At 50.2% G+C, this 13517-nt stretch overlaps 1 protein-coding gene across 1 annotated transcript; it reads left to right on the top strand.

Moving 5' to 3' along the window:
- The first annotated feature begins 1282 nt into the window (after positions 1-1282).
- Positions 1283-12556, top strand: Tut1 (terminal uridylyl transferase 1, U6 snRNA-specific). Its single transcript, XM_042676418.1, has 9 exons — positions 1283-1412; positions 4316-4506; positions 6384-6699; positions 6867-6967; positions 8438-8904; positions 10185-10294; positions 10507-10617; positions 10757-10849; positions 11393-12556. The coding sequence occupies exons 1-9, from the start codon at positions 1331-1333 to the stop codon at positions 12508-12510; spliced, it is 2589 nt and encodes an 862-aa protein (XP_042532352.1). The 5' UTR covers positions 1283-1330; the 3' UTR covers positions 12511-12556.
- The last annotated feature ends 961 nt before the right edge of the window (positions 12557-13517 follow it).

Here is a 13517-nt window from a genome sequence, read left to right as displayed (position 1 = left end):
CAGATGCCTGAGCTGAGACAAATACCTTAGGATTCAGAACAAGAAGTTAAGCCTACTCTGTCCTTTGGATGCTTTAGAGACAGAATGGTCTCCTTAGTTGTGTTTACTCAAGGTCACGACTGGTTTTCTGCCTCTTGCCCAAGACCTCTGCCCTTTACATGACTCAAAGCTGTGGGCAGATAACCTGTTTTATAATCCCTTTTCCCTCTCATGATCCTTGTCCCCCGGGGCTCCCTAGCTTTCCTACTCTCTCCCAGTTTGGAACCTGGGGGTAGTGTCAGAAGCAACTGGATGGCCATACAAGTCTGGTCTACCTCAAACTCTTCATCCCTCCGAAGTCTTCATGTTAGCTATCACCATAGTGGGTTCCATCTCACTGTTTTAAAGTGGATTTTCCTGCAGCTCGCTATAGCGGTTTGACTTGGTGGCTCTGGGGCACGGGAGGAGGGCCTCCCCCTGCTGTGGGAGTGACCAAGCGGCCATGGACACTTTGGAAGGGCAGGTTGGTAGAGGAAACGAATGAGGGTGTCCTGGCCTCCGTGGGTAAAAAGATTTGAAGCTGCCCATCTTCCATCTTACCCACGATCTGGTGAAGGACCGTGTGGTGGCGGGAGCCTCCGCGCCCCGGTGAGCGGCCGCGCTTCCAGACGCCACCCAGCGCCAGCCTTTGTGTCTGCCTTATGAATATTCATGAGATTTCAGGCCAGCCCTGGAATAGCTCAGAACACGTCGATCGATTTATGGTAGGCTCGTACGCATTTTTTTTTTTTTGGTCGGGGGACTTGAACTCTGGGCCTGGGCGCTGTCCCTCAGCTCTTCAGCTCAAGGCGAGCGCTCTACCACTTGAGCCACAGCGCCACTTCCGATTTTCTAGTGGTTTATTGGAGATAGGAGTCTCACGGTCTTTCCTGCCCGGGCTGGCTTTGAACCGCGATCCTCAGATCTCAGCGGCGCCCGGCCTGAGCTCTTTTGCCCAAGGCTAGCATTCCACCACTCTGAGCCACAGCGCCAGGAGCTTTTGAATGGTTAATTGGAGATAAGGGCCTCACGGGGACTCTTCTGCCGCGTTGGCTCGAACCGCGATCCTCACATCTTGGTTTCCTGAGGAGCTCAGCTCCCAGGCGTAAGCCGCCGGCGCCCCGGCTTCCCTAAACCTTTGGACGCCTAGAAACGGAACTCGGTTCTGAGGAGCTAGGTTTCCGAAGGCTCGTGTGGTGGTGGCGCCGTACGTCACTTCCTGTGAGACCGCCGGAACTGGCTTCCGAGCAGGTTGTGAGTTGCCGCCGTGAGTTCCGGCGGTGCGGGAGGTGGTTGCTTGTGGCCGGAGGCTATGGCGGCGGTGGGCTCGGATGTGGAGGCGCTGCCGCGCGGGGGCTTCCGCTGCCGCCTCTGCCAGGTTACCACAGCCAACCGTAAGCGGTGGCCCGCGAGGGAGGGGGCGGTTGCAGGCTCCCGCCTTTGGGGGCCAGCGAAAGTTCGGGGTAGAGATGCTGGGAGCAGTCGTGGAGTCGCTCCGCGCGGCGGAGGGCCTTGCCGAAGGGGACGAAGCTTACCACCGCGCACCTGCCCTTCGTAGGATACGCAGTCTCCACGAGGAAAGCCTCGCTGCTTTATTCTCACCACCCCTGTCTTTTGTGTGTGTGTGTGCCGGTTCTGGAGCTTGGACCCAGGGCCAGAGCATTGTTCCTTTTTTTTCCACTCAAGGCTAATAGCTTTAACAACTTGAGCCACAGCTCCACGTCTGGCTTTTGGGGGGTTAATGGGAAATAAGAATCTCCTGGAGTTTCCTGCCTATAGGCTGGCTTTGAACCTAGATCTTCAGAGCTCAACCTCCTGAGTAGCCAGGATTATAGCCATCGCCACCCAGCTGCTTTATTCCCCTTTCAGCCAATGTCTATTGGATATCTGCTATGGCCTCTCGTATAGGAGTTTAGAGATAGAGAGCTGTGGTATCAGATAGAAGATAGTAAGTCTGAGAACCACTACAGAGAACCTCCTGAGAGAGCAAGATGGGTGAAACAGCATGGCATGAATGACTGGAGAAGTTAACTGAGGAAGAGGGAGAAGGGAAAAAAAAAACATAGACCAGGCGCTTGCATGACAAGGGGCTCAATGAAACCTCAGATTTTACTTTTTTTTTCCTTCTACCAGCATAAAGGCCTTGCGCTCTTTTTCTTTTTCTTTTTGGTAGGTTGTGGGGCTTGAACTCTGGGCCTGGGCGCTGACCCTGAGGTTTTCTGGTTGTTAATTGGAAATAAGAGACTCACAGACTTTCCTGCCCAGGCTGGCTTTGAACCGTGATTGTCAGATCTCAGCCTCCTGAGTACCCAGGATGACGGGCATGAGCCACAGGCGCCCAGCAAAGGCCTTGGACTCTTGCTTAGCTTACCTAGCTGGCACTCTGCCATTTGTTTTCAGTCTGGAAACTAGCTATTTTTTAGGGGGGGACAAGTCTCACAGGCTTTTCTGCTCCTGCTGGCTTTGAACCACAGTCCTCCAGATCTTGGCCTCCCCCAAGTAACTAGGATTACAAGCACAACCAACCAGATTTCTCTTTGTTGTTGTTGCCAGTATTAAGGCTTGAACTCAGGGCCTGGGTGCTGTACCTTAGTTTTTTCACTCAAGACTACCTCTTGAGCCATAACCTCACTTCCCTCTTTTTGGTGATGAATTGGCAGTAAGAATCTCATGGACTTTTCCTGGCCCAGTTGATTTTGAACCTCAGTCTTCACATCTAAGCCTTCTGAGTAACTAGGATTACAAGCATGAACTACCAGCATCCAACAGATTCTGCTTTTGAAATCTGGAATACTGATCTTCAATGAGCAAGGTCTTCACTTTTGAAAGTTGGCACTGCCACTATTTGTCCAGCAGTGCAAGCCAGAAATTAAGTGATCTTCCTTGGTTCCACAAACACTTTGGTAACATCGAATTCTAGCCAGGTGCCAGTGGCTCACACATATAATCCTAGCTACTAAGGAGTCTGAGATAAGAGGATCGTTGTTCAAAGCCAGACTGGGCAGGAAGTCTGTGAGACTCTTATCTCCAATAAACCTTCAGAAAACCAGACATGGTACTCTGGCTCAAGTGGTAGCCATGAAGAGCTGAAGAGCTCAGAGACAGTGTCCAGAGTTCAAGCCCCACGACTGACAAATTAAAAAAAAAAAATCTAACAGCTGAATTGTCTACATTGACCAGGTACTGGGTTCTCTGCTAGGGACCTATGTGGTAGACACTATTACTACCTCTAGCTGAGGAAACTGATACATTTTGGATCATTATATACCACAGCCCTGATTTAGTTCTTTTCTATAGGACCTGGGAAAGTTACTTATTAATTTCTTTATAACTCACAGGTCTTGCTGCTTTACCTAGTACATGTGGTTTAAGCACTACTTATTTGCCAGATGCTGGTGGCTCACACTTGTAATCCTAGCTACTCAGGAGGTTGAGATGTGAGGTTTGAGGTTTGAGACCAGTCTGGTTAGGAAAGTCCATGTGGCTCTTAGTTCCAATTAACTACTTGAAAGCCAGATGTGAAGCTGTGGCTCAAGTAGTAGAGCAACTAGCCTTTAGCTCAGGGACAGTGTCCATCAAGGCCCTGTGTTCAAACCTCAGGATTGGTTTGTATGTATATACATGCACGTGCTTGTGTGTACCAAACAAAACAAAACAGAAACTGTGTGCCGGTGGCTGAGACAAAACTGAGAGACTTTAGCCAGGAAAAAAGCCAGAACTAGAACCTGGTGCTGTGGCTCACACTATAACTCTAGCTACTCAAGAGGTTAAGATCTGAGGATGGTGGTTCAAAGCCAACCTAGGCTGGAAAGTCCATGAGACTCCTTTCTCTCACACACATAAAAATATCCAGGAGTGGAGGTATGGTTCAATTGATAGAGCACCAGCTTGTGTTTAAAAGCTAAGCAAGAGTGAAAGGCGCCGAGTTGAAGCTCTGATACTGGCAAGGAAATAACAAAACAAAACAAAATGCTAGCTGCTGGTGGTTCACTCCTGTAATCCTAGCTATTCAGGCTGAGACCTGAGTATTGTAGTTTGAAGCCAGCCTGGGCAGGAAAGTCCAAGTCCTGTGTTTGAGACCCAGGATCTGCACCAAAAAAAAAAAACATCATATAGAGAAATGGGAGTCATGTCAAATGTGGAAGGAGTAAGGTCTTTGATGATTCTAAGTGTCACACTTGCTATGTCTTGGAAGATTGGGATGATCAGTAGGATGTAGGTATGCAGAGAGTAGAGCCAGGGAAGAGATACACTAAAGAATAACACAGATGTTTTTGTCTCATCCTTGTCCCTTCAGGACCCAGCCTGGATGCTCACTTGGGAGGCAGGAAGCACCGACATCTGGTTGAACTGCGAGCTGCCAGAAAGGCCCAGGGACTTCGGAGTGTATTTGTCAGTGGTTTCCCCAGGGATGTGGACTCTGCTCAGCTCTCTGAGTACTTCCAGACATTTGGACCTGTGGCCAGTGTTGTCATGGATAAGGACAAGGTAGAGTGAATGTCTCCAGGAGTAAGAGTGAGTCAGCCAAGATGCATGGGTGGGGGGCGGAGAAGGAAGAGATTGGGGGAAAGTAAGGGAACAGAGGAGAGAGGGGGAAGGGGGGAGGGGAGAAGCCAGCAGTCTCTTGTGGCTGTTTGCTAATATGGCCTGTGCTTGGTGGATACCACAGAACGTGAGAGAACTTCTCACACCTTCCCCACCCCCTTTCACGTGCTCACTAGTTAGTTATTGGGGGACTTTTTTTTTGTCAAAGATTCAGTGTGCTTTGTTTTTTTGTTTGGTGCCTGTCCTGGGGCTTCAGCTCAGGACCTTGGCCCTGTCCCTGAGCTTTTGTGCTTAAGACTAGTGTTTTACCACTTGAGCCACAGCTCCGCTTTAAGCATTTGTAGTTAATTGGAGATAAGAGTCTTTTCCTTCCTGGGCTGGTTTCAAGCCACTATCCTCAGATCCCAACCTCCTGAGTAGCTAGGATTACAAGTGTGAGCCATCAGCACCCAACTCAGTGTACTTTTGATTTGCTCACCACATCCTTACCATTTGTTGACTTAGTGCTAAGCACTTTGCTTAAGATTGCATTCAGAGTGGGGAACGTATAGATAGATGCAGTCCCTGCTTGCATGGAGTTTGTAGTCTAGAGGAGAAAGTAGACAAGTCAGTAATTGTAGTGAAAGCTGGTGTTTAAAGAACATACTGTTAGGGGCTGGGAAGGTGGCTCAGTGGTAGAGCTCTTGCCTTGCATGCATGAGGCTCTGGGTTCGATTCCTCAGCACCACATAAGCAGAAAAAGCCAGAAGTGGTGCTGTGGCTCTCAAGTGGTAGAGTGCTAGCCTTGAGCTGAAGAGTTGAGGGACAGTGCCCAGGCCCAGAGTTCAGGCCCACTACCAGCAAAAAAAAAGAACATACTGTTAACCTACCTAATCACTAATCTACCTAAACAACATACTGCCAGTGACTCAGGCCTGTAATCCTAGCTACTCAGGAGTCTGAGAGCTAAGGATCATGGTTTGAAGCCAGCCTGGGCAGAAAAGTCCCCATGAAACTCGTTTTTTTTGGTTGGTCATTGGGCTTGAACTCTGGGCCTGGGCGCTGTCCCTCAGCTCTTCAGCTCAAGGTGAGCACTCTACCACTTGAGCTACAGCGCCACTTCCGGTTTTCTGGTGGTTTATTGGAGATAGGAGTCTCATGGTCTCTCCTGCCTGGCCTGGCTTTGAACCTTGATCCTCAGATCTCAGCCTCCTGAGTAGCTAGGATTACAGGCATGAGCCACCGGTGCCTGGCTCCCATGAAACTCTTATCTCCAGTTAATCACTCAAAAACCAGAAGTGGCACTATGGCTCAAGTGGTAGAGGGCTAGCCTTGAGCAAAAGAGCTCAAGGAAAGCCAGGCACAGCCGGGACAGGAAAGTCTGTGAGACTCTTATCTCCAATCAACCACTAGAAAAAACCTGAAAAAGAGCTCAAGGATAGCACCCTGGCCCTGAGTTCAAGCCCCAGGACTGGCAAAAAAAAAAAAGAAAAGAAAAAAAAAAGGAAAAAGAACATACTGCCAGGTGCTGGTGGCTCACACCTGTAATCCTAGATACTCAGGAGACTGAGATCTAAGGGTTGTGGTTTGAAGCCATCCTTGAGAGAAAAGTCTGTGAGACTCTTTTGTCCAATTAACCAGCAGAAAATCCAAAAGTGGAGGTGTGGCTCAAGTGGTAAAACACCAGCCTTGAGCAAAACAGCCATGTGAAAGCAAGAGGCTCTGAGTTCCAGCCCCAGTACCAGCACACACACAAAAGAGATATTCTCTTCTGCTGTCTGACCCTGTGCTTGGATTCTTGGTTGCAAAACCATCATCCTCTCTCCTGTGTGGTCTGCCAGGGTGTGTTTGCCATCGTGGAGATGGGGGATGTGAGTGCTCGCGAGGCTGTCTTGTCACAGCCCCAGCACAGCCTGGGAAAACATCGCCTTCGTGTCCGGCCTCGGGAGCAGAAGGAGTTCCAGAGCCCAGCTGCCAAGTCCCCCAAAGGAGTGAGCCCTAACAGTCACCAGCTTGCCAAAGCATTAGCCGAAGCCCCAGATGTGGAGGCCCAAATGGTGCAGCTTGTGGGACTGAGGGAGTTGTCTGAGGCTGAGCGGCAGCTGCGGAACCTGGTAGTGGCCCTGATGCAAGAGGTCTTCACAGAGTTCTTCCCAGGTAAGTAGACGCCTTGCCCTGTGTCTGAATCTCCTTGTCTGCATCCCAGCTTCCCTCAAGTGGAGGTATTCATTCAGTTGCTCTTTCATTACTGTACCCCATTATGTTCTTGCACCTCCAGTTCCTCTCTAATGTCTCCTGACCTTTGTTCTCTGCTTGGTCCTTAGGTTGTGTGGTCCATCCTTTTGGCTCTTCCATAAATAGCTTTGATGTCCATGGGTGTGATCTTGACCTCTTCTTGGATCTAGGTGATATGGAAGAACCTCAGGTGAGTGACCAGGGAGGTACCTGGAGAAAGGTCATGGGATTGTAGCTTAATCATGGCATTAAGCTTCTTGAGAGGCTGAGATCCAGAGGAGATGAGTTTGAAGCCAGCCTGGGCAAAATGTTCAAGATTTCTTTTCGACCCATTATTGGGTTGGGTGGTGTGTGCCAGTGATCCAAGCTGTGTGGAAGGCTGAGACAGGGAGGGTTGTTGTTCCAGCCCCAGGGCAGAACACATCTGTGGAGGAGACTCCATCTCAGCAAGGCATATGCCTATTATCTAGCTACCTTGGGAAATCCAAAGTAGGCTAACCTAAAGTAGGCAGGTACCAATGGCTCATGCCTGTAATTCCAGCTACTCAGGTGGCTGGGTTCCAAAATATTGCAGTTCAAAGCCATCCTGGGCAATGTTTCCGTGAGATTCCATCTCCAAAATAACCAGCGCATCCTTACCTCCTCCCCTCCCCCCCAAATAGGCTACAGATGTGGCTCAAGTGATAAACTGCCAGACAAGCAAGCAAGCTGAGCAAATGCAAAGTTTTGAGTACAAACTCAAGTCCTGGTTAATAAAAAAAGAACAAAATAGGGCCAGCAGCATAGCTTGGCAGTATTAACAAGCATGAGCTCTGAGTTTAAACTTCATTACAGCCAAAAGAAATGTAAATGAGGCTGGGTGCTGGTGGCTCATGCCTGTAATCCTAGCTACTCAGGAGGCTGAGATCTGAGTATTGAAGTTCAAAGCCAGCCCAGGCTTTGAGACTCATCTCCAATTAAGCACCAGAAAACTGGAAGTGGCACTGTGGCTCAGGTGGTAGAGCACTTGCCTTGAGCTGAAAGAGCTCAGGGACAGCACGCAGGCCCAGAGTTCAAGCCCTACAACCAACCAAAAAAAAAAAAAATGTGAGGGCTGGGAAGGTGGCTCAGTGGTAGAGTGCTTGCCTTGCATGCCTGAGGCCCTGGGTTTGATAAAAGGCAGAAGTGGCACTGTGGCTCAAGTGTTAGAGCACTAGCTTTGAGCTGAAGAGCTAAGGGACAGCGCCCAGGCCCAGAGTTCAGGCCTCATGACTGGACCCAAAAAAAAAAAATGTGAATGAGGACTGGTATTAGGCTGAAAATGAATTGGTGTAGATGGATGACAGCTTTGATAGAATTTTCAAGGAGTAATAACCTTATAAAGTTGGGGTTTTACATAAAATGTTGGGGTTATATTTTTAAATAAATTGTGTGTATGCGTATACGAATGTGTGTTTTTCTAGGGTTTGAACATGGCCTGGTGCTTGCTAGGTTGGTATTATACTACTTGGGCCATACCTCTAGTACAATAGCAATATGGTTTTGTTTTGTTTTGTTTTTTGTCGGTCGTGGGGCCTGGGCACTGTCCCTCAGCTCTTCAACTCAAGGCTAGTGTGCTACCACGCTCTCCAAAGTAGGGGGCAGCAGGAGAAGCAGTCACTCACTTCCTTTCCATCCACAGCTAGCCTCGAAGGCTCCCGAGTCTCCATCCTTGGACTCAGCCCTTGCTTCGCCACTGGATCCTCAAACCCTGGCTTGTACCCCAGCCTCTCCTCTAGACTCCCAGCCCCCAGCTTCTCCCCAAGATTCTGAAGCATTGGACTTGGAAATTCCTTCCTCCTCCTTGGCACCCCAGACTCCAGACTCTGCTTTGGCCTCTGAGACTGTCGCCTCTCCCCAGTCCCTTCCTCCAGCCTCACCAATCCAGGAGGATAGGGGAGAGGGAGACCCTGGAAATGCCCAGGAACAAGCAGAGGTGCTGAAAGAGAAGCCCGAGGGAGCAGCAATGCTGGAGCTGGTGGGATCCATTCTCCGTGGCTGTGTCCCTGGTGTGTATCGGGTACAGACTGTGCCCTCTGCCCGGCGCCCTGTGGTCAAGTTCTGCCATCGGCCTTCAGGTCTCCATGGTGACATCTCCCTCAGTAACCGGTACCTTTATTTGGGGGGGAATGGTTGGGGAAGGCCAGCTGAGGGTTTCAGGGTGGATGAGAGTTCTGCTTCAGCTCCTGTGCTTGCTGAATCGTTTGTCCTGTTGCTTCCATCTTTTGTGCACTTTTACCTCCTGTGTGGCTCTGTTTTGGTGTTTGTTATGTGGGTTTCTTGGAGTACTTTTTTTCTATGCAATTCAAGTTGGCCAGGAACTTACTGTGTAGTCCACACTGTCTTCAAACTTGAGATCTTCCTGCCTGTCTGTCTCTCTGAGTACTGGATTAGCAGGTGTATGCCACCATACCTGGCTACATAATGCTTTTTTTTTTTTTTTTTTTTTTGCCAGTGCTGGGGGTTGAACTCAGGCCTGGGTGCTGTCTCCCTAAGTTGTTTGTTTTTTTTTTTTTTAAACTTAAGCTATAAACTCTGCTTCAGGATTATTTTTATTTTATTTTTGGTAGTTTAGAGGAGATAAGAATCCCATGGACTTTTCTGCTCTGGCTGGGTTTGAACCTTGATCCTCTGATCTCAGCTTCCTAAGTAGTTTGGGTTACAGGTGTGAGCCATCAATGCCCAGCTGTAATAATATTTTTTAAGGGATATAGAAGAGAGTCTGTAGTTACTTGAATTTGGGAAATGTTAATAGGTAGATTCCCTGTCCTCTTCCATTGCTTCCCCTCCTCTCTCTCCCTTTTTCCTTCTCTTGTCTTCTTTTTCTTCTGTTGGTTGTGAGGCTTGAGCGTGGGGCTGGGCGCTGTCCCTGGGCCTCTTTGTGCTCAAGGCTAGCGCTCTACCACTTTGAGCCACAGCACCACTTTCAGTTTTTGAGTGGTTATTTAGAGATAATAGGCTCATGGGGACTTTCCTGCCCGGGCTGGCTTTGAACTGCGATTCTCATGTCTCAGCCTCCTGAGTAGCTAGGATTATAGGTGTGAGCCACCAGCACCCGGCTTGTCTTTTAAGTCTTTGCATATCGCAACAGTCTTATCTACCCATCTGTGAATCTATCGAGGCATTGCTGGTGTTTGAACCTGAGGGTGTTGTATTTGCTAGGTGGGTGCTCTATCAATTGAGCCACCTCCAGTCCTGAATAGTCTGATCCATCTCCCTGGCTGTCTTTTCTTCTTTTGTATACCCTCTCACAAGATCATTGTTTTAGCACACTTTGGGAAGCCATGTTGGCCTAACTCCAGCTGGGCTGAAGTCTGGAATGGGAGCTAGTGAGGTGATAGGGTCTAAGATTTACTAAACGTAACACTCTCTTTTTTCCTTTGTTCTAGGCTAGCCCTGCATAACTCTCGGTTCCTGAGTCTCTGCTGTGAGCTGGATAGGCGAGTGCGACCCCTTGTGTACACCATCCGCTGCTGGGCTCAGGGTCGAGGGCTTTCAGGTGAGAAAGAACAGATTTGGCCTGTACAAAGGCATATTTCACCCTGACTCTCTATTCAGGGAACCAGAGTCAAGAAAATTACCAAGGGTATGGAAGCACCTCTTTTTTGGTCATAGTGGGGTTTGAACTTAGTGCTTCAGCCTTTTAGATAGGCACTCATCATTTGAGCCATGTCTCTTGCCCCTAATTGGAATTCTTGGTTATTTACCCAGGAAGTGGCCCCCTTCTCAATAACTACACCTTGACTTTGCTGGTGATCTACTTCCTTCAGACCAGGGACCCTCCTGTGTTGCCCGCTGTGGCTCAGCTCACCCAGAAAGCAGGTACTGCAGGCAGCCCCTGTCCTATCTCATCAGATATACCACGCTATGCACAATGAGAGCTCTGCTGTCACCCCATTTCACCCCTCAGTGCCCTCATCTTCCTGCTTCAAAGCTAACTCCCTCCATTTTACTTCCACAGGTGAGGGAGAACAGGTAGAAGTGGATGGCTGGGACTGTAGTTTCCCCAGGGATGCCTCAAGACTGGAGCCCAGCACGAATGTGGAGCCCCTCAGTGAGTGGTAGAAAACTAGTGATTGTGTTTTTTTGTCCCTTTCTTTTGGTCTGGAGTGGGCCTCTCACCTCACATGGCTTTTTCACTCAAGGCTGGTGCTCTACCATTTGAGCCACACTTCCACTTCCAGCTTTATTGCTGGTTAATTGGTGATAGAAGACTTTTCTGCCTGGGCTAGCTCAAACTGTGATCCATCAGTGGTGGGAAGATGTTGGTCATCACAGTGGGTAACACACCAGATGCTGGTCCTGTGGCATTGAAGAAACCGTGCCTTGGAGGAGTTATGTGGCTTGACCAAGGTTTATGCCACTAGCACAGGCAAGGAGCAGTATCTGGGGATGCAGGGCAGGAGGCTTGATCTCTTTTTTAAGGGAATCAGAAGCCTGGTTTCTTAGGACTCTTCTGAGCCTCTTGGGAAGAAAGAAGTCTCTCCAAGGAAGGACGTTCCTGCCAAGTGACTGTTAAGGAAATGTCTTTGGTGCAAGACCTGCCTCAGTCCTCACCTCATGGTGACCCCTTTCCTCAGTCTGTTTCTTCTTCCAGGTTCCCTGCTGGCCCAGTTCTTCTCCTGTGTCTCTTCCTGGGATCTTCGTGACTCACTGCTATCCCTGAGGGAAGGCCAGGCTTTGCCGGTGGCAGAGGTGCCCTCTAATCTCTGGGAGGGTCTGCGCCTTGGCCCCATGAATCTCCAGGACCCCTTTGACCTGAGTCACAATGTTGCAGCCAATGTGACCAGCCGGGTGGCCGGGTGGCTCCAGAACTGCTGCCGAGCAGCAGCCAATTACTGCCGAAGCCTCCAGTACCAGCAGCGATCCTCCCGGGGTCGGGATTGGGGGCTTCTCCCCCTTCTGCAGCCCAGTTCTCCCAGCTCCCTGCTGTCTGCCACACCCATCCCCTTTCCCCCTGCTCCCTTCCCCCAGCTCACTGATGTCCTGGTCCGCGTGTTAAGGGAAGCACTGGGATGCCATATAGAACAGGGAACCAAGAGGCCGCGGTCCGAAGGAGGTAGAATTGAGTCTCCCCAGGGAGGGACAAGCAAGAGATTGAAACTAGATGGGCAGAGAAAGAGCAGTGAGGAGGGGAAAGAGGAGCAGCAGGGATATGAGGAAGACCATGGTGAAGACAGGGTGGAAGAAATGGTGATAGAGGCTGGAGAGGTGCCGCAGGACTGGGCCATGCGGAGCCCTGGGCAGTCAGGTGAGCTGCCCATCATGACCACAAACTGTCTAGACACACTTACTGAGCAGAGGCCCATGGCACCTGAGATGGCTGGAGATGGGTCTCAAGGTGAGCCTGGAAAGGGGGCATCATACCCCACCTTAGTGAGTTGGCGCTGTGCTTTGTGGCACCGAGTGTGGCAGGGGCGGCGGCGTGCCCGGAGACGGTTGCAGCAACAAAGCAAAACAGGAGATGGAAACAAGGCCATCGCGGGAGCAGAATGGCTAGCCATGGAGGCTCAGGTAACCCAGGAACTGAGAGAAACAAATACTGCTGAACAGACGCCAGACACCGAGCCTCTCCTGACCTTCGTGGCATCCGCCTCGCAGGCTGAGCAGACTCTCACTGTGACCCCGCTCCAGGACTCTCAAGGCTTGTTCCCTGATCTCCATCACTTTTTACAGGTTTTTCTCCCTCAAGCCCTTCGAAATCTCCTCAAGTAGAGGATTTGGACCCTAGGAGAATAATAAAGCTGCTAGTTTAATATTATACTCCTCTTGTTCTTCTCCCCCTCCTCCCCCTTCTTGTACTGGTTCTGGGGCTTGAACTCAGGGCACTGTCCTTTAGCTTTTTAGCTCAACCACTTGAGCCACAGCTCCACTTCTGGCTTTTGGATGATTGCAGGTTAAGAGTCTCACAGCCTTTGCTTCCCAGGCTGGCTTCGGTCCTCAGATCTCAGGCTTCTGCTAGGATTCCAGGCAGGAGCCACCGGTGACACCGGATAAGAAACTTTCAAACTTGAACATAGTTCAAAGCAGCCCATCAGACCAGGATTTCCTTGTGCTGTGGGCCCCTCCCAGGACAGAGCCCATCCTCCAGAAGGAGGCTGAAGGGAATGTCCTTTCTCTCTCCCTCTCCCCTCTCTCTCTGGTCAGTCATGAGGCTTGGACGCTGTCCCTGAGCTCTTCAGCCCAAGGCCAGCGCTCTACCACTTTGAGCCACAGCGCCACTTTGGGTTTTCTGGTGGTCTATTGGAGATAAGAGTCTCACGGACTGGACTTTGCTGCCCGGGTTGGATTTTTTGAACCGTAATCCTCGATCTCAGCTCCAGAGGAGCTAGGATGACGCGTGAGCCACCAGCGCCCGCCAGTCCGTAGTCCTTTCTGATGGCAGGAATGGCATCCTGGAGCTGCAAGGTGGTTTAATCCGAGCAAACCTATTTTGCAGACTTAGGGCCCCGTTAAGATGTTCATCTTTCCACAGAATAACCTGAGCGGGAATAAAAGTTGAGTGAACGGCCACCCCGTGCAGTAGTAGTTTCTCCTGTATTTCACCCAGTCATAGTAAGAGGGACTGGGCAGAACCTACCATGTAGCCTCTCATTTCAGGGAAAACGTGCAGGGTCCGACCCGGGGGTCCGGACCTCACTGGAGGTTATGCCACGTCCTTTTTTCGGGTTCTCACACTATCCACGCCCACCGAGCCCACGGGGCTTCCTGTCAGGACTCCG

The sequence above is a fragment of the Dipodomys spectabilis genome, unplaced genomic scaffold (genome assembly GCF_019054845.1).
Source record: "Dipodomys spectabilis isolate Male_0828 unplaced genomic scaffold, ASM1905484v1 ptg000030l, whole genome shotgun sequence".
In the NCBI taxonomy this organism is placed as follows: domain Eukaryota; kingdom Metazoa; phylum Chordata; class Mammalia; order Rodentia; family Heteromyidae; genus Dipodomys; species Dipodomys spectabilis.
Note: the sequence above shows the minus strand (reverse complement) of the source record. Positions and strands in the feature narration are given on the sequence as shown.

Coding starts and splice junctions, on each gene's coding strand:
- Tut1 (XM_042676418.1), top strand. CDS start 1,331: ATGGCGGCGGTGGGCTCGGATGTGGAGGCGCTGCCGCGCGGGGGCTTC. Junction 6,700..6,866: donor CTTCACAGAGTTCTTCCCAG/GTAAGTAGACGC, acceptor CTTGGTCCTTAG/GTTGTGTGGTCCATCCTTTT. Junction 8,905..10,184: donor GACATCTCCCTCAGTAACCG/GTACCTTTATTT, acceptor CCTTTGTTCTAG/GCTAGCCCTGCATAACTCTC.